Source organism: Hyperoodon ampullatus, assembly GCF_949752795.1.
Source record: "Hyperoodon ampullatus genome assembly, chromosome: 10".
NCBI classification, from domain to species: domain Eukaryota; kingdom Metazoa; phylum Chordata; class Mammalia; order Artiodactyla; family Ziphiidae; genus Hyperoodon; species Hyperoodon ampullatus.
In genome coordinates this window covers 88977965-89004530 of record NC_136923.1, presented here as the reverse complement: position 1 = coordinate 89004530, position 26566 = coordinate 88977965, and the positions used below count along the sequence as shown (strand labels likewise).

The following is a 26566-nucleotide window of genomic DNA, read 5'->3' as shown; positions in this document are numbered from 1 at the left end:
TTTTCCTCTTATTAGTTTTATTGCTTTAAAAAAAGAAGAGGTAGGGTGGCTTTGTGAAAAGAGCTCGAGATTTGGAACCTGTCAGGTGTGGGTTCAGATTACAAGTACAATTCCTGTGATGTTGTACAGCACACTTTCTTCAGTCAGTCTCTTCATCTGTAAAACGGGCATAACTAATTCGCAGAAGATTAAATTAGATAATATGGACAGTGTGCCCAGTGCATAGTACATATGTTAATATTTGATAAAGGGATTCAGTAAGTATGCCTTTAAAAATCAGTGATTTACTGGCTTCTATTTTAATATTTTTACTTTAACTTTCTAAGTGGTACTTTGCTTCCATTGGTCGTCACTATACAACACAGTATAGCAAATAAGAACATGGATTCTGGGTTCTGATCACCTGCGTTTGAATCCTTGTTTCACCACAAGAATTAGACCTTGGGCAAGCTACTCAACCTCTCTCTACCTCAATTCTTGTCTCTGGAAATGGGGGACATAATAGTACCCACTTCGTAGGATTTACATGGAAATGGCTTAGCAATCAAGAAATGTCAGCTACTGTTACAGTAAATGTTGGCTACTGATAATTAATAATAATTATTATTAATTTGTGATACATGCGAGGGCATCATTTTACTTTAAGCAATGAAGGTAAAAATTGCATAATCTTCTATCATTTCAAATGTTGTGCTCGTCACCCATTGGTTTCCTACAAAATGGCAAATGAAACCAGATTCATTTAGGGGTTCTTCCACACAGTGAGAATGACAAATTCACAGAAAGAGGCTCAGTAACAATCTTATAGCACTGGCTGTTCTTACTGACAGGCATTTCTTCCTCTTATTCCTTATGCCCCCTTTTAAAGGAGAATATTCTAGAATGGAGACCTGGACCTACCCTGTTTCTCACAAGGGAAGGGAAGACTGCCCCAGGGTGCCTGGCTGCCACCTGTTTCTCATCTGCTGGGACTTTGATCCTAATAATGGATTCACTTGAGCAGTTAGATAGCTCAGCACCAACATAGCCAGCTGCCCTCAGAAAGGAAGCAGAAGTTTTAAAGGGCGGCATGGTTTTTGCCTCATTACCAGACAAAGGGCCAGCAGGATATTCAGGTGTACTGAGTTTTATGTACAAACTATACTATATTTTCAGAGCTTTGACCCTTAGAAAAGCATTGTTAAAATGCTTTCCTCTCCATCTAACATTCATTTCCAAAACTACTGAAGTGAAAGGGTCTATTAGTTCAGGGCCAGATTTGAAAGCGCATGAAAACTGCATTCATGAGGTTAAGAAATGGCTTAACAATTAAGTTAAAACAGTTGAAAGTGGATCTAATTTCAAACAGATCAGCTAACCGTGTTAGAAGTAAATGAGGGTGTGTTCCTTCCGGATTTTTCCTTCCACCCCCAAGATACTGGCTCCAATCCCGAGCAATTTTTCCTAGTTTTTTTTTCTTTTTAACTTTATATAATATTGAATTATTCATTGCCCATATGTTAAATTGTTGTCACAATTAAAACTGTAGCACATTTAATATTTAGTCCATTTCTTCCTTTCATATGGCTTCTAATTAGTTCCATTTGCAGATCCATTAGGACGTATTTGGGTTTCACAGTCTAGATACACAGCTTTTTTTTTTTTTTTTTTTTTTTTTTTTTTTTTTTGCTGTATGCGGGCCTCTCACTGTTGTGGGCTCTCCCGTTGCGGAGCACAGGCTCTGGACACGCAGGCTCAGCGGCCATGGCTCACGGGCCCAGCTGCTCCGCAGCATGTGGGATCCTCCCGGACCGGGGCACGAACCCGTGTCCCCTGCATCGGCAGGCAGACTCTCAACCACTGCGCCACCAGGGAAGCCCTAGATACACAGCTTTTATTCTATGCCCCTGAGCTATATTTTACTGGGCATTACAGCTGAACTTGTATGATTATGTCAGTTCAAAAGGTCTTCAGTATGTTTGCAATACCTTCCGTGCACCAATTTGAGTACCATTCAAAGTATCATCAGAGCGAGCTGATGCTAAACAATTAGCTTTCATTTCACTTGCATCACTAACTGTGTGATCACTGACGATCATTTTCCCCCTCCAGAGGCTTGTCGCTGGGGCACAGTGAGGGGAATTGCCTGCATCAAGGGACTAATTGTGTCTGGATGATAATAATAATAGCTACTGTTCAGTGAGCCTCTAGTGTGTGCCTTGGTGTTGAGGCTTTTTACCTGTATTACCTCCTTTTATTATTCTGGCCTGGGTTAGAGCAGCTAGAACACATGAAGTGTCTTTTTTTTTTTTCCTTTTTCTTTTTTGATGTGGACCATTTTTAAAGTCTTTATTGAATTTGTTACAGTATTGCTTCTGTTTTATGTTTTTGGTTTTTTGGCCACAAAGCATGTGGGATCTTAGCTCCCCGACCAGAGATCTAACCCACACCCTCTGTACTGGAAGGTGAAGTCTGAACTACTGGACTGCCAGGGAAGTCCCATGAAATGTTCTTTACATGGCTGTGCACGCTCACAAAGAGACATCATAGGGTTGGATTGGGCAGGCACTTTCCCTTCCTCTGCATCCTTTGCCCACAGTCGGAGAAGCGGGTAGAAGGAGCTTGAGGCAAGGCCACGGGCAGACTCCCGGAGCTAGGAACGGCTGAGGGCGAGAGAAAAGAATGAGGCCCCCCCAGCCTGAATTACTCACAGATTGAACATGCAGGGAATGCCTGGCTTCTAGGATATGTTTTAGTACTTTTTTTTTTTTTTAATTTATTTCTGGCTTCGTTGGCTCTTCGTCGCTGTGCACAGGCTTTCTCTAGTTGTGGCGCGCGGGGCTACTCCTTGTTGCAGTGCGCGGGCTTCTCATTGCTGTGACTTCTCTTGTTGGGAGCACGGGCTCTAGGCACGCAGGCTTCAGTAGTTGTGGCTCGAGGGCCCTAGAGCTCAGGCTCAGTAGTTGTGGCTTGAGGGCCCTAGAGCTCAGGCTCAGTAGTTGTGGCACACGGGCTTAGTTGCTCTGCGGCATGTGGGATCTTCCCGGACCAGGGCTCGAACCTGTGTCCCCTGCATTGGCAGGCGGATTCTTAACCACTGTACCACCAGGGAAGTCCCTGTTTTAGTACTTATTGAACATGGTATTATCTAAGCACTGGACTAAATATTGGAGATAGAAATAATGAATAAGGTCTCGGCCTTTGAGGAGATTTTAGTCTGAATGTTCTTCTGGTAGTACTGCTATTCTGTTGTGACCCTTTTGGGGAGGGATTGGGGTGAGAGAGAGGGTCCTATGTGGGTGCACTAGCTACCCGATGTGACATCATTGCTCTGGTGATTAAAGTTTTATGGATGATTCTTACCACATCTAAGGTGTCCAGAATGGCTCTTTTGTTCTCTCATTTTGACTACGTTACTTCTCAGACTTTTTACTCAGGCATCAATTACCAGTGCCAAAGTATGACCCTATGTCTTGGTTTGTCTGGGACGGTCCTGGTTTATACCTGTTATCCTGGTATAATTAATAATAGTGCCCATTTTTCATTCTCCAAGGTATCCTGGTTTGGATGATAAATTATATGGTCATCCGATCAATTCATAAAGTAGACCCAGCACTATGCCAAGCACTGCTTGGGACCAGCAGTCTTAAGGTGTGATCCTGGCCCTCAAGGAGATGGAACTGTAGTTGGGAAGAGAAGACAGGTGCTTATAAAACAAAATCTGTAATATGTAAAGTGCTAAATTGAATGACATCAGATCATAAGAGATAGGAAGATAGGAGACCTCTGTAGACTTGGGGTATCAGGGAATGTATAGGTCAGGGTTCTTTGACGACAATAGAAAACAGCTCAGTTAGTTTAAACACAAAGGGGTTTAAAAAGGGATACTGGATAGTCCACAGAATAATTAGAAGGGCTGTGGAGCAGACTCTTCGCTGAGTTTTCTGACAATAACACCCAAACCACGTAGAAGCTGCTGGTAAGATATGTTACCTGTGCCCCTCCTGCCCCAGCAAGTTAGAAGCCCCAAGCCCTGACTGCTTCCTCGTGAAGCTTACTTCACAATCCAGGTCTCAGACCTGTTGCATCTGAGTGTGGAGAACCGGGGTCTCAGGTTTTGTACCCTAGGGACAAAGGAGGATGGGAAGTGTTTCTTGGAATCTGTATTATTGAGGTGGAATTTACAGTGTGGAGACTGTCAGTGTGAAGGGAGTATTCACACAGTTCCCACTACAGAGGGTATCGTGGATGTGATGGGATTAGAACTGGACTTGGAAGGTGAGAAGGACTTAATCAGGGAAGTGAAGAAGGAGATTTTTCTCAGTACAAAAGGAACATGAGTCAAGTGACAGAATGCACAGGAATAAATCTGGCTTTCCTTGGGCATCTGTAAGCAGATGTGGGCAATTGGGAGCAAGCGTAAAATAATGTTCATTGTGAAGAGTGGGCCCTCTGGGCTTTGAACTAAAGTAGCACGTTATACAATAAAGCACATGTATTAGTCCATGATAACTTAGGCTGTGCTGCCGTAACACATTAACCCTGAAATCCCATGCTTAACACGAGAAAGGTTTATTTCCTACTCGTACTACAGCACATCTGGCATCAGGGATTGTCTGCTCCACCCAGGCACTCAGGGACCCAGGTTGCCTATCTGGAGAACCAGGCTCTTCACTGCCTCAGCACAGGAGTGGCACAGGATATTTCTATTTATGTCTGTTGCCCAGAACTATTCACATGGCCCCACCCAATTTCAAGAGTTTGGGAAATACATACTTCTGTATAGATAAGATAGAGAAGATATGGGTGAATACTAGAAGTTTCTACCATGCACGTTGGCACGTTTTTGAGCAAAACAGTGAAAGCAGCCTGTGTGAGCAAAAGTTCACAAGAGCAGGGCCACCCTGTCTGTTCTGTTCACCACCAGCTTCGGGCCATAGCACAGTGCCTGGCTCAGAGTTGGTGCTCCGTACATACTTGTTGAATGAACTTGGCTGTCACTGATACGCCGGGTGGAATAGAGGGTTTCTTGACCAGAGGCAGGGAGGTTGACAGAACGTGATGGGTTGATATCGTCTATTTTTTCAACTTAGGACATTAGTATATTCTTTAAAGGCTAAAAAAAACACAGTCAAGCCACCCAACCTGCTCTTTGAAGTCATTTGACATCTTGATAAGCAGATTGCAAAAACCCCTTTTTAAACTGATGTTAATCTTGCAAATTTAAATTCTTTTCGTGGGAACTGTAAGGATGAGTACTTTTAGAGCCAGGCATGCTTCTAACCATAAATTTTCAGCCTATTTCTCCTGTCATATTCAGAGTACTAACTTTGAGTTGTGCCTAAAACAATAGAACCATGAATATCTTTGTTTTCTAACATAGTTTGCCATGTTTGAAATTTAAAGGGCTTTGGAGAAATACATTTTCTCCTGTCCCTCAATCTCTCCAGTGTAATTCTATAAAATTACTGAGGAACATAAATGTACAAGCCATGTGTCAAGTCAACAGTTATCTGGTAGGAAGTCAACCTATAAAAATAGGATCCAGTAACTTTCAAATTTGCCACCACTTGAGAAAGAAGTCCAAAGGACAAAAAAAGCCAAAAACGGTTGCAGATTTACCTTATCAAGGTCAGTATTTTCCTTCTAGAGGCCCCTGGCTCCCAGAGATTCTTTCCTGCAAACATCCACTTTGAAAGAATAGAGTATCCCTCAAGCACATAAACTTTGTGGTCTTACTGTGTAGATTTTGGAATTTTGGTTTTATCCCTTACAACTGTGTGCATTGGCTGTTCACTTACCATCTCAAGGTATGTTTTCTCTTCTATAAATTGGGGATAATAGAATCTATTCTATAGGGTAGTTTTGACACTGAAGTGAGATAATGCCTGGGAAGCACTCAGTAGTACTGGCACGGAGGAAGTGATCAATGACTATGTGGTACGAAGTTGGTGGCATGGTGATGATCACTGAGGATTTATTTGGGCCTAGTTAACCGAGATGCTAATATCACATCCATGACATATATACCGTGAGAAGAGGAGTTGGTCATTGGTCTTATCGGTCATATTTATAACCAACAACAGCATTTTTTAAAGTATAGTTACCTAAAATAAATACTTTGTGATTGTGTTTCTAAGTTTCCCCTTTTCATTGACTTTGAGTGCTATTTGTTTTCTGCTGTCCTTCAGATGAGGTCAGTTCCTCTGAACAGTCACAAAGCATCCATAGTGTAAGATAGTGTTATTTGCTACAGGCTTTTTCTTTTAAATATTCTTGTAGGAGGTGGTTTTTCCATGCTCTGTACTATGTAATCTGAAAATAAACACAAACAATCTGCCTAATTGGTCTCCCTGTTTCTACCCTCCATAAAAATCAGATCATGTCTTTCTTTTGCTCAAAATCTAGGGTTCCATATGACCTAGGATATATACCCAGCAGAATTAAAAGCAGGCACTCAAATAGATACTTGCTCTGTTTGTTGCCAATTGTATTGTATGGCAATGTTCACAGCAGCATTATTCACAATAACCAAATGCTGGAAACAACCCAAGTGTCCATCAACAAATATCTGGATAAACAAAACGTCTTTGATATGCCGATATATACATACAATGGAATTTTGTTCATCCATAAGAAGAAATGAAGTTCTAGTACATGCTACCACATAATGAAAACATTATGCTAAGTGAAATAAGTCGGGCACAAAAGAACAAATATTATATGATTATATGATTCCACTTGTATGCAAGATCTAGAATAGGCAAATCTGTAGAGCCAGAAAGTAGATTAGAGGTTATCAGAGGTTGGGGGTAGGAGAGTTGTTTCTTAATAGTTACTGAGTTTTCTGTTTGGAGTGATGAAAAAGTTTTAGAAATAGACAGTGGTGATGTTTGTACAACATAGCAAATGTAATTGCCACTGAACTGTACACTTAAAAATGATTAAATTGGTAATTTTTCTGTTATATATATCTCACCACAGTAAAAAATATTTTTAAAAAGTCTCGGGTTTCCCATCACACTCAGAGTGGAAGCCAAAGGCCCTGCAATGGCCAACAAGGCCTAGTGCCTTGCATACTCCTCCATTGCCTCTCTGACATCATCATTTACCCTTTTCCCCCTTGAACGCACTGGGCCAGCCATACTGGCCTCCATGCTGCACCTGAGATATGAACACACCAGGTTTGCTCCCTCAGGAGGGCCTTCCCACTTGCTAGACCCTCTGCGTGGAACGTGCTTCTGTTAGATGCCCACATGTCATGTCTGTCCTGTCCTCTCCTCCATTCAGGTCTCTGCTGAAGCCCACCTTATCAATGAGGCCTTCCTGAGGAGCCCTCTGTTAAATAGCAGCCCCCACCGTCTGTCACACCTAGTACCCCCTGTCCTTACGCTGTTTCTCTCCACGGTATATCTCACCGTCAGACATACCAAATATCTATGTTTCTTTGTCTCCAGCTAATACAATGGAAGCCCCATCCATGAGGGCTGAGCTATTTTTCTTTGTTCACTCCTTTGTCCTTAATGTCTGGAATAGTGCCTGGCATAGAGCAAATGCTCACTCAGTGTCTCTTGAGTGAATGAATATATTTGTGCTGGAGATATACATGTATCCCTTACTTAAAAAGGATTGCAGAACCAAATATCAGGTCATCCTATATATTAGTTAGCTGTTGTCACTATAAATGCCTCATATATAACAACCACAAAACCTTAGTGGGGTTCAGCTAATCTCGACTGGGCACACTCACACATCTGCAGTCAGCTGTGGGGTCTCTGAGTGGATCTTCTGATCTAGATGTGGCTGCCGACATGCCTGGTGATTCAGCTGGCAGATGTCAGGTAGCCACGACTGGGACTACTTGGATGAGTCAGCTCTGCTCCATGTGTCTCATTCTACAACAGGCTAACCTGGAAACGTCCTCACGGCAAAGGGAGAGGAACAGGAACAGCAAACAGAAATGCACAAGAGCTTTTCAAGCCTTGGCATACGACATGTTTGATAACACGCCATTGGCCAAAGTAAGTCACGTGGCCAAGATCAGGGAAAGCACTAGGCAGTTATGTGACCGAAGGCACAGCTAGGGGAGCGCGAAGAGTTGGGACCACTGCTGTATTCAGTCTGTCCCAACCTATGAAATCCTGGACTTTTTCGCTTGTGAGCTGCACATCTTTCCACCCTCTTTCTGTAGCCCCACATAAATTACATGCTGCTTTAGCCTTTGAGCCAGTCATCCCAGCTCTACAACTCAATGTCTTGTTTTCAGTTACTGAGTTGTGGAATGGGAAAGGTTAGATCTAGTTTTAAAAATAAAACAAAAGAAACCCCTCATTTTTCACATAAAGAATCCAAAATCTAAAAGTTAGAAGTTAAAGCTCTTTCTCATGGTCTTCGATTAGGAAACTTCAAGTTCTCTGGAGTATGGCAGTTATTCTCTGAAGTGTATGTACCCAGCAACTCAACATGATCACCCGTAGGGCCTGTGGTAGGCAGAATAACAGCCTCCCAAAGATGCCTATGGCCTGATCCTTGGAACCTGGGAATATGTCAGGTTACATGGGAGGCAGGGGATTTAAAGGTGCAGGTGGAATTAAATTTGCTAATGAACTGACTATAATCCTGCAGCCTGTGGAAGAAAAACCACATTCACAGAAAGACAGACAAAATGAAAAGGCAGAGGACTATGTACCAGATGAAGCAACAAGATAAAATCCCAGAAAAACAACTAAATGAGGTGGAGATAGGCAACCTTCCAGAAAAAGAATTCAGAATAATGATAGTGAAGATGATCCAGGACCTTGGAAAAAGAATGGAGGCAAAGATCGAGAAGATGTAAGAAATATGCAAGAAATGTTTAACAAAGACCTAGAAGAATTAAAGAACAAACAAACAGATGAACAATACAATAACTGAAATGAAAAATACACTAGAAGGAATTAATAGCAGAATAACTGAGGCAGAAGAACAGATAAGTGACCTGGAAGACAGAATGGTGGAATTCACTGCCACAGAACACAAAAAAAGAAAAAAGAATGAAAAGAAATGAAGACAGCCTAAGAGACCTCTTGGACAACATTAAACACACCAACATTCGCATTATAGGGGTCCCAAAAGGAGAAGGGAGAGAGAAAGGACCCGAGAAAATATTTGAAGAGATTATAGTTGAAAACTTCCCTAACATGGGAAAGGAAATAGCCACCCAGGTCCAGGAAGCGCAGAGAGTCCCAGGAAGAATAAACCCAAGGAGAAACATGCTGAGACACATAGTAACCAAACTGACAAACATTAAAGACAAAAATTATTAAAAGCAACAGGGAAAAACAACAAATAACATACAAGGGAACTCCCATAAGGTTAACAGCTGATTTCTCAGCAGAAACTCTACAAGCCAGAAGGGAGTGGCATGATATATTTAAAGTGATAAAAGGGAAGAACCTACAACCAAGATTACCCTACCTGGCAAGGATCTCATTCAGATTCAACGGAGAAATCAAAAGCTTTACAGACAAGTAAAAACTAAGAGAATTCAGCACCACCAAATCAGCTCTACAACAAATGCTAAAGGAATTTCTCTAAGTGGGAAACACAAGAGAAGAAAAGGACCTACAAAAACAAACCAAAAACAATTAAGAAAATGGTAATGGGAACATACGTATCGATAATTACCTTACACGTGAATGGATTAAATGCTCCATCCAAAAGACACAGCCTCGCTGAATGGATACAAAAACAAGACCCATATATATGCTGTCTACAAGAGACCCACTTCAGACCTAGGGACACATACAGACTGAAAGTGAAGGGATGGAAAAAGATATTCCATGCAAATGGAAATCAAAAGAAAGCTGGAATAGCAATACTCATGTCAGATAAAATAAACTTTAAAATAAAGAACGTTACAAGAGACAAGGAATGACACTACATAATGATCAAGGGATCAATCCAAGAAGAAGATCTAATAATTATAAATATATATGCACCCAACCTAGGAGCACCTCAATACATAAGGCAGATGCTAACAACTATAAAAGAGGAAATTGACAGTAACACAATAATAGTGGGGAACTTTAACTCCTCACTTACACCAATGGACAGATCATCCAGACAGAAAATTAATAAGGAAACACAAGCTTTAAATGACACAATAGACCAGATAGATTTAATTGTTATTTATAGGACATTCCATCCGAAAACAGTAGATTACACTTTCTTCTCAAGTGCACACAGAACATTCTCCAGGATACATCACATCTTGGGTCACAAATCAAGCCTCGGTAATTTAAGAAAATTGAAATCATATCAAGCATCTTTTCTGACCACAATGCTATGAGATTAGAAATCAATTACAGGGAAAATAATGTAAAAAACACAAACACGTGGAGGCTAAACAATATGTTACTAAATAACCAAGAGATCACTGAAGAAATCAAAGAGGAAATCAAAAAATACCCAGAGACAAATGACAACAAAAACATGACAATCCAAAACCTATGGGATGCAGCAAAAGCAGTTCTAAAAGGGAAGTTTATAGCAATACAATCCTACCTCAAGAAAAAAGAAAAATCTCAAACAATCTAACCTTACACCTAAAGGAACTAGAGAAAGAAGAACAAACAAAACCCAAAGTTAGCAGAAGGAAAGAAATCATAAACATGAGAGCAGAAATAAATGAAATAGAAACAAAGGAAACAATAGCAAAGATCAATAAAACTAAAAGCTGGTTCTTTGAGAAGATAAACAAAATTGATAAACCTCTAGCCAGACTCATCAAGAAAAAGAGGGAGAGGACTCAAATCAGTAAAATTAGAAATGAAAAAGGAGAAGTTACAATGGACACTGCAGAAATACAAAGCATCATAAGAGACTACTACAAGTAACTCTATGCCAGCAAAATGGATAACCTGGATGAAATGGACAAATTCTTGGAAAGGTATAACCTTCCAAGACTGAACCAGGAAGAAATAAAAAACATGAACAGACCAATCACAAGCAATGAAATTGAAACTGTGATTAAAAATCTTCCAGGGCTTCCCTGGTGGCGCAGTGGTTGAGAGTCCGCCTGCCGATGCAGGGGACACGGGTTCGTGCCCCGGTCTGGGAAGATCCCACATGCCGTGGAGCGGCTAGGCCCGTGAGCCATGGCCGCTGAGCCTGCGCATCCGGAGCCTGTGCTCCGCAACGGGAGAGGCCACAGCAGTGAGAGGCCCGCCTACCGCAAAAAAAAAAAAAAAAAAAAAATCTTCCAACAAACAAAAGTGCAGGACCAGATGGCTTCACAGGTGAACTCTGTCAAGGATTTAGAGAACAGCTAACACCGTCCTTCTCAAACTCTTCCAAAAAATTGCAGATGAAGGAACACTCCCAAACTCATTCTGTGAGGCCACCATCACCCTGACACCAAAACCAGACAAAGATACTACCAAAAAAAATTACAGACCAATATCACTGATGAACACAGATGCAAAAATCCTCAACAAAATACTAGCAAACAGAATCCAACAACACATTCAAAGGATCATACACCATGATCAAGTGGGATTTACACCAAGGATGCAAGGATTCTTCAATATACACAAATCAATCAATGTGATACAACATATTAGCAAATTGAAAAATAAAAACCATATGATCATCTCAATAGATGCAGAAAAAGCTTTTGACAAAATGCAACACCCATTTATGATAAAAACTCTCCAGAAAATGGGCATAGAGGGAACCTGCCTCAACATAATAAAGGCCATATACAACAAACCCACAGCAAACATCATTCTCAATGGTGAAAAACTGAAAGCATTTCCTCTAAGATCAGGAACAAGACAAGGTGGTCCACTCTTGCCACTATTATTCAGCATAGTTTTGGAAGTCCTAGCCATGGCAATCAGAGAAGAAAAAGAAATAAAAGGAATAGACATTGGAAAAGAAAAAGTAAAGCTGTCACTGTTTGCAGATGATGTTACTATACATATATAATCCTAAAGATACCACCAGAAAACTACTAAAGCTAATCAAGGAATTTGGTAAAGTTGCAGGATACAAAATTAATGCATGGAAATCTCTTGCATTCCTATACACTAACAACAAAAGATCAGAAAGAGAAACTAAGGAAGCAGTCCCATTCACCACTGCAACAAAAAGAATAAAATACCTAGGAATAAACCTACCTAAGGAGACAAAAGACCTGTATGCAGAAAACTATAAGACACTGATGAAAGAAATCAAAGATGCTACAAACAGATGGAGAGATATACCATGTTCTTGGATTGGAAGAATCAATATGGTAAAAATGACTATACTACCCAAGGCAATCTACAGATTCAGTGCAATCCCTATCAAATTACCAGTGGCATTTTTTACAGAACTATAACAAAAAAATCTTAAAATGTGTATGGAGACACAAAAGGCCCCGAATAGCCAAAGCAATCTTGAGGGAAAAAATTGAAGCTGGAGGAATCAGGCTCCCTGACATCAGACCATACTGCAAAGCTACAGTAATCAAGAAAATATGGTACTGGCACGAAAACAGAAATATAGATCAGTGGAACAGGATAGAAAGCCCAGAGATAAACCCATGCATCTATGGTCAACTAATCTATGACAAAGGAGGCAAGGATATACAGTGAAGAAAAGACAGTCTCTTCAATAAGTGGTTCTGGGAGAACTGGACAGCTACATGTAAAAGAATGAAATTAGAACACTCTAACACCATACACAAAAATCAACTCAAAATGGATTAAAGACCTAAATGTAAGACTGGACACTATAAAACTCTAGAGGAAAACATAGGAAAAACACTCTTTGACATAAATCACAGCAAGATCTTTTTTGACCCACCTCCTAGAGTAATGGAAATAAAAACAAAAGTAAACAAATGGGACCTAATGAAACTTAAAAGCTTTTGCAAAGCAAAGGAAACCATAAACAAGACGAAAAGACAACCCTCAGAATGGGAGAAAATATTTGTAAACGAATCAGTGGACAAAGGATTAATCTCCAAAATATATAAACAGCTCATGCAGCTCAGTATTAAAAAAAGAAATAAACAACCCAATCAAAAAATGGGCAGGAGCTTCCCTGGTGGCGCAGTGGTTGAGAGTCCGCCTGCCGATGCAGGGGACACGGGTTCGTGCCCTGGTCCGGGAGGATCCCACATGCCACGGAGTGGCTGGGCCTGTGAGCCATGGCTGCTGAGCCTGCACGTCCAGAGCCTGTGCTCCGCAAAGGGAGAGGCCACAACAGTGAGAGGCCTGCGTACCGCAAAAAAAAAAAAAAAAAAATGGGCAGAAGACATAAATAGACATTTCTCCAAAGAAGACATACAGATGGCCCAGAGGCACATGAAAAGGTGCTCAACATCAATAATTATTAGAGAAATGCAAATCAAAACTGCAATGAGGTATCACCTCACAATGGTTAGAATGGGCACCATCAGAAAATCTACAAACAACAAATGCTAAAGAGGGTGTGGAGGAAAGGGAACCCTCTTGCACTGTTGGTGGGAATGTAAATTGATACAGCCACTATGGAGAACAGTATGGAGGTTCCTTAAAAAACTAAAAATAGAACTACCATATGACCCAGCAATTCCACTACTGGGCATATACCAAGAGAAAACCATAATTCAAAAAGACACATGCACCCCAATGTTCATTGCAGCACTATTTTCAATAGCCAGGTCATGGGAGCATCCTAAATGCCCATCGACAGACGAATGGATAAAGAAGAAGTGGTACATATATACAATGGAATATTACTCAGCCACAAAAAGGGATGAAATTGGGTCATTTGTAGAGACATGGATGGACCTAGAGACTGTCATGCAGAGTGAAGTGGTGGTGGGATGAATTGGGAGATTGGGATTGACATGTGTACTCTAATATGTATAAAATAAATAACTAACAAAAAAAAAGAAGTTAAACTTCAAAAAAAATTTGCTAATGTACTGACTTCAAAATAAAGAGATTTCCTGGATTATCCAGGTGGGTCCAGTGACATCACAAGAGACCTTAAAAGTGAAAAGGCTCCAAGAGAATCAGCATCAGAGGGATGAGAATGCTGACTTTGCAGATGGAAGGGGGTCACAAGCCACGTAACGTAAGCTGGAAAAGGCAACAAGATGGATTTGTCCCTAGAGCCTCCAGAAGGAGGACGACACCTCACTTGATTTCAGTCCAGTGAGACCCAGTTTCTTACGGGTTGTTTGAGGTCTCAGTTCTTTGTTGGCTGTTGGTAGCAAGTCTCCCTCAGTTCCTTCTCATGAGGGCTTCTGCATAGGGCAGCTTGTTTCCCCCAGAACAAGCAAACAGAGAGAGTGAGAAAGGTAGAAGCCACAGTTTTTAGTATCCTAATTTCAGAAGGGACATCCCATCAGTTATGTGGAGTGTAATTAATTAGAAGCAAGTCAGTAAGTTCAGTCCATCGTCCCGAGGAAGGTGTTACACAAGAATGTGGCTACTAGGAGGTGAGGATCGTTTGGGGCCATCTGAAAGGCTGCCTGCCATGCTTTTATAGTGATATAAATAACTAGATCTCTTAATATTAGTCTTCTCTCAGTTATTTTAGTGACTTTTGGTAGAATCATCATTTTTATTTTTAAAAAACTATCCATATTCAAAGAAGAAAGGGAGAATGGGCATACCTTGGAATGGATATTTGGAAGAACACATAATAGAACTTTGGAAGTGATAGGAAAATAGTAGATATGTGAACTTTTTCAGATGGCTGAGTTTAGTGTAATTACAGTGAGGATGTACCATGTAATTTTTCTTAACTAGTTTATCTGAACTTTGCAAGATGAATAAACATCACGGTGATCTGAAGGAAACATTTTACATGTTAGCTCATCATTTGTGAGATTCGTTGAGACAGAACAAAGCACCTGCCATCTCCTTTATTCATTTTATGCAGTTCATGGAGCTCAGTGATGCTAAAACCATATTTCCAGTGTCAGTGAAAATGATACTTAGGATGAGAGGTTTGCATTGTGATAGCAGTTAACATCACCCATGGTTTTTTGTTGTTATTTAAAACACAAACATCTGCCAACACACCCTCATGGTTACCTATTTGGAGAAAATCCTTAGGAGTAATTATTTTGAGTTGAATTGATTAAAGATTAACTTTAACGCCCCCAATTGTTATGTTCATCTGCATCCCAGTTCACAGCTTCCAGTGAACACTCCATGGAACGAGGATGGTTTCGGTTCTGGTTTAAGAGATTATCAAAAGGACTTCATTGTCAGTGAAGCATTTGGACCCAATTCACTTTTTCTTTAACTCTGCCGCACCTGTGAAGCAGCTTTAGTTTGTACTAATGCTTATTTCCAACCAGTAATTCGGAACAGATGAGTTCTGACTTCTGCCACTATCACGAACGTTGTGATCACAGACTTCGTAGTTCTAAGTGAGCCTCTTGGTCTGTGCGCACACGCGTGTGTGTGTGTGTACATCTGTGGCTGATATTTAATTAGCAGAAGAGAGAACTATACTATTAATTTTGGATCTGATTCTCTACCCTACCTGCCCCACCCCTCTTATTTTGGTAAGTGTTAACAAGTCGAAAATCAGGAAAGTGTAAGCTTATTTGAATGGACATGTTGTGCTAAGTTCAAGAAAGATAAAGAAGGTCAAAGAAGGGGATTTCCCTGGCTGTCCAGTGGTTAAGACTTCGCCTTCCAATACAGGGCGTGCGGTTCGATCCCTAGTCGGGGAGCTAAGATCCCACATGCCTCGTGGCCAAAAAAAGAACAAAACAGAAGCAATATTGTAACAAATTCAATAAAGACTTTAAAAATGGTCCACATCAAAAAAAATCTTTAAAAAAAAAAAAAAAGTCAAAGAAGATGACGGCATTCAGATAGAAGCCCACAATGGAGGGTTGAGAAGGCATTACAGAGACTGAGCAGTCACCTTTGTTCATCTCTTCTTACCAGGGACTCATGCAGCAGTGCGCGTTAGGGCTGCTGATGTGAAGAGTGCCTCCTTAAGTTTATATTTTAGGGATAAAATGCAATAGTGATAGAGATACCTTTCTGCTATGAAGATAATTTTGTATTCAAAGCAAACTCTTCCAAATTAGGAGATTTAGAGGTTCTTTTCGAATAGTGTACCGTGCTGCATAATGTATATTTTAAGACAATTTCCTTGTATTGATCACATATTTGGTTTCCATAGGATTTCTGCAAGTGATTTCTGCATAGGCCTATGTTCAGGCTTGGTTGAAAGCAAGATGATTCTAAACTCTAATTTATCTAGAGTTACAAGATATCAAACCATTTTTTCTTCCTCCCTGTTAGCTTCCACTTCAAGCTGTAACAGTGCCTCTGAGCCATGAGAAAAATTTACACATAAGAAATATTTTGAATTTATTAAAAGAAGTTCAGAGCTTAAGAGTTATTTTCAGATCTCTTGAGTAGGGCAAAATACGATCTTACAGGAAATAATTAGGATGGGCAAGTGCCGAGCTTTGGTTTTTGGTAGGATTATTATCTCTTTCTTTCATTTAGTGCTGTTCAGGTCAGAGGGCTGGGCATCCAGCAAGGGATGGATCACCGAGACCACGCAGGGACATGTCAGATCTGTTCCTTTGGTGGACGTCAAGCCAAAATTATTCAGAATATAATCTGAAATGCATTTGATCGTATGGCAGACAGTTTAATAATTTATGTTTGGCCTTATTAGCAAAGCCTTGAGTTTACTCTGCTATCACCAAAATAAGATTCCAAAAACTAAGATAATAGTGATTTTTTTAGAGTGTGTGTGTGTTCTGGTTTAAAACTTTTCGTTTGCGATTTTAATGATCTTATAAACAAGTACACATTTGAGGTGAGAGGGAAGAGGAAAAATTACATATGAATAATTGCTGATTTAGAATTGCTCATGCCCAAAAGTGATACAGAAAGGCTGACAGTACTGTGCTGTCATCATGTGAGTCTGTGACAGAGATTTTCAAATGTCAGTTTTCTCCCCAAATAAATGATAAGGTGTAATTGATTCCAAGTTTAATGTGTTGATCCTGTTACATGACGATATACCAGTAATGCTAATGGACTCTACGTATATAACATTCTTTCCAGAGACTGCAAGAGCTAGAAAATACTACCATCTTTGGCTCAGAGATAATGGGCACTCCTAATTATGTGATATTAAGATGCTCCCGGTTTGAGAAATGTCTAGAAGTATATTAGAGAAAGGTACCTTGGCCCCTGTAATCCCCTGTCCGTCCTGGTATCTGGTAATGACACGAAGCACAGGGACAAAGTTGTCTGTCAGTCCAGGAAGGGAAGCTGGCATGTGGAATGTGATTGCTGGCCCATGGCAACACCTGCAGGTGGCAGGGACCAAAGAATTCATTTAGAGGCTGCACTGCAAGCTGGGGAGACAGGTGGCAACTCTCTTACAGGGATGTCTTTTATTTGAGCAGAACCAGACCAACTGTTCCTCATTAAAACACATTTTGCAACATGTTCTAATGTGAGCAGGTCAAGTATGTGTGCATGTGGGCATGTGCGTGCGTGTGCAGAGAAAACCCGGGATGTGCCATCCACAGGTCACGTTTACAGAGTCTCAACATGGCCCAGAGCTGCAAGACAGGTCGCGTGCAATGTCTCTGCCTGACCTGAGGCTGGCTTTCCTGGAAGGACCTTCTCTAGGGAAACACAGAATAACACCATCACCTCCATGTAAAGTGGAGAAAGTCTGTTTGATAGGAATCTTGATATTGGTAGTTATTTTAATAATTATTCAGTGCCTTGATTTTTCTCATTTCTTTGCATTGCACTATAAATGCATCTCTGATATGTAACTACCAGGCTAGACTTAATACGTCTAAAGCCAGTCCTCTCCTCTGCTTCCACATTTACACCTACTGTCTGTAAATTGGGTGAATACTTAAAGTTGGGAGAAACTCGTGTAAACTACTTCACTGGGCAGTTGGGAGGATTAAAGGAGAGAAGGCATGGAGAATAGAGCCCTTCTGGGCACATGGGGAATATTCCAGAAACACTGCTTCTTCTACTTAGTATTTTTACACAGAGCTTGTCGTCCACCTTTCTTGCTGGATCGTTTTGCCTCTTGTTCTGCAACCACGTCACAATTTATAAACATTTTTGATGAGGAGGAACTGCAGGAGAGGCCGCTGAACAGGGTGACTTTTTTCCGTTGGAAGGGCACGTTCATCAGCTCCCAAGAAAAGGATCCTTGCAACTATATGAAAATATGAACACAGAATGCAAAGGAACAAGTAGAAACCCAAATATCCCTTCAGAAAACGTTGATTTGACCACCTTCTAGGTACCCTTTCCTTCAGGTCTGTTTCTTTTGGCTGAAGGAGCTGTGAGGAGGACAAATAAGGGTGGCCCCGGAGGCCTGTTTTCTTAGCGAGCAGTTTTCTCAGCGGGTCTGCGTGAGCCCCACAGAAGGAAAGGGCCTTGGAGGAGGCCCAGCCCTGGTGGCCCCTGTCTTCCTCCACCAGGGAGCTTCGGGATCAGCCGGCCATACAGTTGCCGGGAGGCGCCCTGCACCCCCCTCCTGGTAACTGTGTAGAGCCCGAGGCTTCCGCTGGAGCGGGTTCTCTTGTGCAGCTCGCTCAGCTCTGCCTGAACTGAGCGCACTTTCTGGTGGGATGGTGAGAGCTTGGGGCATCACGTACGCCGTGAGTGCCGTGACGAGGGCCAGCAGGACACACAGCCCACAGAGAGGGAGCTCCCAGTGCATCTGGGCTGTGTGCTGGTTGAGAGAGTCGAGATCTGTCCGGTCGAGATCTGACACGTCAATAAGAAGAGGGGCAGGGGCGCGTGGTGGCTGGAGGCGAGACGGCAGGGTCAGGCAGAGAGCAGAACAAGGTCCGAGTCGTGGCGGTGACTGTGACTTGTCTTCTTCCTCCTTAGTTTCCTTGAAAGCAGCGTTACAGCAATATTAGGTATTGGAAGAAAAGGCAGACATAAAAAGGGCCCGTGGCACATCTGACAGGTGAATTCCTCCTTATAAATGGTGGTGTCCAGGTCTCCCTTCTTATATAGGATGGTTTTAGTTCAGAGCCTTTCCAGAAGGCTCACCCCACAGACTGAGAGCCCGGGGAGGAGGAGGTGCCATCCTCACGGCGGGCGTAGCTTCTCCCTCGTGGGTTAGAGCTGTGAGGACAGCATCTGGGACAGGACGTCACCCTCCCGGCCCTGCTGGCAAGTGCTGTGGGAGGCTCTGCCCTTCTCCGTCTTCCACGCCACACTCCTCGAGTGGAGTGTAATGGTGGCCCTTCATCGAAACCTTCTGTATTCCCGGCACTCTGCCCAGGCTCTGGGCCTGCGAGTTCTAACCCTTTCAACAACATCTTAAAGTAGATATTGGTATCCCTACCTCACAGAAGAGGTAACTAGGCCTGGAGAGCTTAAACCACTTGCCCGGGGTCACACAGCTGATAAATATCTGAACTTGGATTCGGTTTCTGGTCTGCCATGCTGTTCATTATACTGTGCACCTCCTGATGATATGTATAAGAAACAAAAGTAGTTTAAATTGATAAACCTTATTTGAAAAGCAAATAAAATAGTGACTTTGTAATTTTACAAAACTAATATCTGAGGCAGTTTGCATATTTCGTTAGGACCATAAAATACCATGGAGTGGGGCTTCCCTGGTGGCACAGTGGTTGAGAGTCTGCCTGCCGATGCAGGGGATGCAGGTTTGTGCCCCGGTCCGGGAGGATCCCACATGCCGCGGAGTGGCTGGGCCCGTGAGCCATGGCCGCTGAGCCTGCGCGTCTGGAGCGTGTGCTCCGCAACGGGAGAGGCCACAACAGTGAGAGGCCTGCGTACCACACACACAAAAAAAAAACATGGAGTGTGTTCATCTTTACTGAGTCTTAAATGTTCAAGACACAATATATATACCTAGTTTAATCCTCATAACATCCCTATGATGTGCAGATACTTACTCTATCTCAGGTGATTCTGCATGGAGGCAAAAGAGAAGATAAATTATTTGCCCAAGAATTCTCAGATGGAGCTGAGATTAGAGCCCAGAGCCCATGCACTTACTGCTTCTAGAACAGGTCCCATTTGTTTCTCTGGTGATAAAAGTGCCCAGGTTAAAGGCCTCTCCTTCCTTTCCCTAGCAATACATGTATAACTGCTAGAGAAGAAGGAAATAATTAGAGGTTGACTATTGTTACCGTCCCAACTGTCTTTATCTTTAACTAATGGAAATCTGATCCCTGAAGGTTCTGAACATCAAAGTTGTTTTTGATTTGGTATGGTATGGTTTGGTTTGGTTTGGTTTGGCTTGGTTTGGTTTGTTTTTTTTTGGCATATATATGTGATGCTACTCTAATAGATGTATTACTTTAGTAGGATTTGATAAGCTCTACTTTTGAAAATTAGAATATGTTTAAGAATTAGGAAGTAAGTATGTTTAGAAATTAATCAAAGGAACAGTGAGATTTACAAGGGGGGACAAAACATGTTAATCAAAGTTAACACTTTCTTAATGTGTCCTTAGTCTACTATGACTGGATAAATACATGGATCTTTTTGATTGAACGAAGGTCATATCCTGCTTTGTTTCTATCTGTTTTGTAAAAAGCATTTCTAAATGGGATTTGATTTCTTAAGAATTATAAATCTGAGAGTTGATGTTTGATTAGTTTTAGTAAATAATAAAATTTCTTATATTTGTTGCATTATAGCTTGAGAGATACAAGTGTGTCTTAAATTTCAAAAATTAATAACTTGGTAATGTTTAAGAGGTTTATGGAAGGTTCGAGCCTTCTGTTTACTTTCCAGAACTATTGACTGTGCCAAGTTTTTCTCTAAAGTCAATTTTATACATTATTCTGTGTGTGTGTGTGTGTGTGTGTGTGTGTCTAAACTTTATCTTGCTATTGGTTATGTATCATCACTTCACCTGTAAACCCTTTTTATTTTCATTACAGTCTAGAAATACTACATTATCTTCTATTCATGAATGGTGCTTCTGACTGTGTAGAAATCGTAATAGTTCTGCATTTATATGTTTGAGGATCTTGGACTTTATGAGAAAGTCCTTGTATTTCCTGTATTTCTAAATTACTTTTCCTTCAATATCACAGTGGTAGTGACAATTGAAATGTACAAAGCTAGCTGGCAACAGATTACTCTGTCATCTGAGAAACTTTTTTTCAATCTTATATTTAAAAACATATCATCAAACTCCCTTAATCAAGATGGTGAACTGGTACAGGGTGAAGATAATAAAAGAAGCACAGCATGGTAGAGACAGGCTGCATTTTCTCTCTCCTACTGTGTCATCAAGCTCTCACCTTGATCTTAGGGAGAATGGCAGGGTAGGCTTCTTGTGGGGCTGTGTATGGATGCCACCGTATGGGTCAGTTATGTTCAGATGTGTTAAATGTTTGAGTGAGGGAGGGAAAAATCAGTGCCCAAGGAAGAATGACTATGTTGAACCCAGCCACAGATAATCCACAATGCTGGTTTAATAGGTACCTTTTATATTTTGAGCAAAATTTTATGGCAAGTGAGTTGGAAGGAACAGAGGAAGAAATTCTGTGAAACTCTTGTTAAAAGTTGAAGGGTGGTGGGGCTTCCCTGGCGGCACAGTGGTTGAGAGTCCGCCTGCCGGTGCAGGGGACACGGGTTCGTGCCCCGGTCCGGGAGGATCCCACATGCCGCGGAGCGGCTGGGCCCGTGAGCCATGGCCACTGAGCCTGCGCGTCCGGAGCCTATGCTCCATAATGGGAGAGGCCACAACAGTGAGAGGCCCGCATACCGCAAAAAAAAAAAAAAAAAGTTGAAGGGTATTTTCAGGCTGAGAGCACAGGTACCTTACCTGTACTGCACCTTTGTGAAGCAGAATGTGTTAAAAACCCAACCAAATGTTTGATGCTTTGAGACTCACCTAGTCCTGCCCGGGACAGCCTGACCCCTGGCCCCCTACACCAGTGATCACCAAATGGCAGCTTCTGGGATTGCAGGCACAGAACCAAGTTTCATTATTCAGAACTGGGGGTGGGACAGGGGCAGATATTCCCTGAAGCTAGTAGAGCTTAAGATTCAGGGCCTGACACTTTGAGGGGCCCCTTCCAAGGCCCTGTTCTTAATTTTGTATTGAATTTTTTTTTTAAGAGAAAGCATCAGGCCCCACAGTGTCTGGATCTGTGAACCTCCTGAAGTTATTTGCAGGGTGTGAGCGAGGCTGTGTGTATATGTGCACGGATGCCTCCACAGTTTTCTGGGGGAACAGTCTGTAGTCCTCACTGCCTTCTCAAAGCCATCTGTGACTTAAAAAGGTTAAAGAACTCAGGCCTAGGGTCTTCCCTGGTGGTGCAGGGGTTGAGAGTCCGCCTGCCGATGCAGGGGACATGGGTTCATGCCCCGGTCTGGGAAGATCCCACATGCCGTGGAGCAGCTGGGCCCGTGAACCATGGCCACGGAGCCTGCACGTCCGGAGCCTGTGCTCCGCAACGGGAGAGGCCACAACAGTGAGAGGCCCACGTACCGCAACCAAAAAAAAAACAAGAACTCAGGCCTAGGAGAACTTAATCAGCCTCTTAGTTCTTGTCTTGTAAACCCAAGCTTAGGAAGTGATGGTTTAATTGCTAGAGGCAACAGCTCAAGCCTCTTCTACAGTTGTGCTCATCAGTCACCAGAGACATAGCTAAGCATGTTTTTGATCAGTTGTATCTCATCTGGAATACACATCCTCATATCCGTTCATCCACTCCTTCATTCGTTCATTCATTTCTGAACACTTGCTGAGTACCTGCTGTGTGTTTGCCGCTGTGCAGGTTCCAAGAACTCAGAGATGAATTAGCAACCTCTCTGCTTTTGAGGAACTCACAGAGCTTCCGTTATTTTAGCTGTAGAAGGCTGCCTTCTTTCCCAAGGTTGAGTGCTGTCCTTGAGATCTTGGGGCTATTTTTAACCAATCAAAATGAAAGCTTGTCAACATATTCCCAGCTCCAAAATATCATGCAGAAAGCCAACCGTACAAGAGAGCGGCTTCCCGGGGCAGGTCTGGGTGCAGCCGTCGCTGCTGCGGGGACCACAGCTCCGTCTGTCCAGCTGTGACCTTCTTGTCAAGGGCCCCCAGTGCAGGGACAGCAGCAGGGTGTCAGCCCAGATCCCTGAGGAGCCCAGAAGTAAATGATGGCTCGACTGCCACTGGGGTTGAGAGATTTATCCTTGTGGACAAAAGCTATATTAATTTTGCAATCAGTCTCCTATAGTCAAAGCAAGAGTTCTTCCATATCTATCACAGGCAAATATATCAGCCGGTGGAAATTGGGTTGTGGAAGTTCTTCTCATTTCCCCATTCCTCTTCTTTGCCCCTCCATTACCCACTCACCTGAACTCAAGTACTGTTGATTCTACATTAAGTGTCTGTTGTGCCCTCCTTTCTGTGCCATCCTCCCCACACGGGTCCTCAGCACTCTCCACCTCATCTGTCGCCACAACTTGCCCCCGGCTTCTCTACCCCCATGCTCCCCCGTCCCCTCAATCCACCTTACACTTTGTGCCAGAGTTACCTTCTGTAAAGCACACTTCCAGTGCTTCTCCTGTGCATGGCGGGGCTGCCATTCCACACAGAGGCTGAAGCTGTCCCCAGAAGATTGTTCAAGAGTGTGGAAGGAAAGAATAAGCCACGTGAAATGGTTGTTCGGAGGCATCTTGTGCTTCTGTGGCTTTCTCGCACTTCCACGGCCGCGCCTCTGGCTCGCCGCCTCCTCCCAGCCCCGCAATGTTTCTTCCATCCCGGATCCTCCTTCCCCACCCCGCCTCCATCTCTCAAAGTGTTATTCAGGTTTCAACAGGGGAGACGCCGATTCTAAGGCCTGTGCATAAGGTGGAAATCTTATATCGTGGAATCAAAATTACACGTCGAAACACTAGAACCGCCCTGAGAGTGGCCAGGTGCCCCCCGTCCCCTCCTCCCCGCACCTGCTGAGACGCATCAGGGGACAGAGACCCCCTACAGAGTCTCACCGTCATGTCTCCTAGCTCCTGGTGTTCCCTGCAAGCAGGGTTTCCCAGCCTTTCCATGTCAGGCACATGGCACACCAGAGTGGGTGCAGAGGCTGCACATGGGGGTGGAACCCTGTGGCCACTCAGACCCCTTCAGGTGCCCCCCTGGGGGTCAGGGCAGCCCTCCTGCAGCGGTGCACCAGCTGGGAGTCCCTGTCCTAAGGGACGTGTTTGATGAATAAAATGGCTTCCGTGGTTTTTTCCTGTGTCATTCTTCTTTTCCTGAGTAGATGTGGTTGCATCCCTAAAAGTTAGATACGTTTGTGATATGACTCCACTCTACATAAACTCTACCCTTCGTGAAGTCTGCCTTGATTCTCCGTAAACACTGTTTGTCTCTTTCACATAGTTTGTGTATAATCTGGAAATTTATGAACTTGGTCTGACCCTTCAAGGAAAGGAACTATAACTTGTACTTAACTTGGCCTACCTGGCCTATGGTAGGTGTTTGAATGTGCCTGTGTTGAAGGAGTGAGTGATAGCTTCTTCTTACATCAAACTAAAAAGCTCGTGCACAGCAAAGGAGACCATCAACAAAATGAAAAGGCAACCAGCTGAATGGGAGAAAATATTTGCAAATCATATATCTGATATCTGGTAAGGGGTTGATATCCAAAATATATATAAAAACTCATACAGCTCAATAGAAAAAAAAATCTGATTTTAAAAATGGGCAGAGGGGCTTCCCTGGTGGCGCAGTGGTTGAGAGTCCGCCTGCCGGTGCAGGGGACACGGGTTCGTGCCCCAGTCCGGGAAGATCCCACATGCCGCGGAGCAGCTGGGTCTGTGAGCCATGGCCACTGAGCCTGCGCGTCCAGAGCCCGTGCTCCACAACGGGAGAGGCCACAACAGTGAGAGGCCTGCGTACCGCAAAAAAAAAAAAAAAAAAAAAGGGCAGAGGATCTGAATAGACAGTTTACCAAAGAAGACATACAGGTGGCCAACAGATGCGTGAAAAGATACTCATCGGCACTGATCATCAGGGAAATGCAAATTAAAACCACAATGAGATGAAACCTCATACCTGTTACAATGGCCATCATCAAAAGAGATAAGAACTAACAAATGTTGGTGAACATACGGAGAAAAGGGAACCCTCGTGCACTGTTGGTGGGAGTGTAAATTGGTGCAGCCACTGTGGAGAACAGTATGGAGTTTCCTTAAAAAACTAAAAATAGAACTGCCATATGATCCAGCAATTCTACTTCTGAGTGTTTACGCAAAGGAAACAAAAACACTAACTCAGAAAGATACATGCATCCCATGTTCACTGCAGCATTATTTACAATAGCCAAGACATGGAAGCAACCTAAGTATCCATCAATGGGTGAATGGACAAGGAAGATGGGGCATATGTATACAATGAAGTATTACTCAGGTGTAAAAAAAAGGAAGTCTTGCCATTCACAACAACATGGATGGACCTTGAGGGCATTATGCTAAGTGAAATAAGTCAGAGAAAGACATAGAATCTGAAAAAAACAAAACAAAACTGAATATATAGACGCAGAGAGCAGATTACTGGTTGTCAGACACAGGGAGGGTGGCAGGTGGGTGACAGGGGTGAAGGGAGTCAAAAGATACAAACTTCCAGTTATAATGTAAATATGTCCTGGGAATGTAACATACAGCATGCTGACTATAGTTAACAATACTGCATTGTATATTTGGAAGTTGGTTAGAGAGTAGACCTTAAAAGTTTTCATTACAAGGGAAAAAAATTGTAGCTGTGTTGTAACTAGACTTACTGTGGTGCTCATTTCACAATGTATACAAATATTGAATCCTTATGTTGTGTACCTGAAACTAATACAATATTATATGTCAATCATATCTCAATAAAAAACTAGCTCCTTCTAGGGATCCTTTGCTTGACTGGTGTCACATTAGCGCTTTTTTTCTTATTTTTCATCCTTAATGTCTTTCGTTTTCCTCTATGTTTCTCTCTCTATAGGAATTCAGAAATAGGCTTGGGAACCACCTGAATTCAGTATCCCACACCTTGGATGCAACTCAGCAAGACTCGGCGGGTTCCAGAATGGTGCTACAATTGCAAAGGCTACACCAGGACTGTGCACTGAGGCTGTCTGTGGTCCTGGCTCTGTTTGCTTTTCTTTTTGCTTTTTTGATCAAGGTCTATAATTAAAACACAACTAACTGAAGCATCTGTGAAGAAGAATAATGGGTTCGATCCCTGGTTGGGGAATTAAGGTCCCACGTGCTGCATGGTGTGGCCTTTAAAAAGCCAAATCTGTGAAGAGGAATGAATTTCTAATTAAAATCTTCAAAGAAAAGGAGAGCGACCACATCAGTTCTCAAAGGGCAGTAATTTATACTGTCTCCCGGCCCTTCAGCCACACTCTTTCATGGGGCTTACCCAGTCTCACCTTGAGTTGGACTCATTGGTTATTTGACCTAAAACCCAACAACAGCTGCCATAGCATGTCTTTTCAGTTAAGCTCCCCTTGGTTTATTTTTAGCAAGAAATGCAAGTGGTCGCATTTTCTTTAAATCACCAATCTTCAAGTCAGAACCTATTTGTACCATGGGCCTGGTCACCTCTTCCTTATGCGGGA

The 26566-nt window shown here is 42.5% G+C and overlaps 1 protein-coding gene across 1 annotated transcript in view; it reads left to right on the top strand.

Annotated features, from left to right (window-relative positions):
* Positions 1-26136, top strand: part of CDKAL1 (CDKAL1 threonylcarbamoyladenosine tRNA methylthiotransferase) — a gene marked incomplete at its 3' end in the record, with an annotated part of 656191 nt that extends 630055 nt beyond the window's left edge. Inside the window, exon 16 of the mRNA XM_079712248.1 lies at positions 25945-26136. Within this exon, the coding sequence (XP_079568374.1) occupies positions 25945-26136 (192 nt within the window). The remainder of the gene's footprint in view (positions 1-25944) is intronic.
* Positions 26137-26566: the final 430 nt, after the last annotated feature.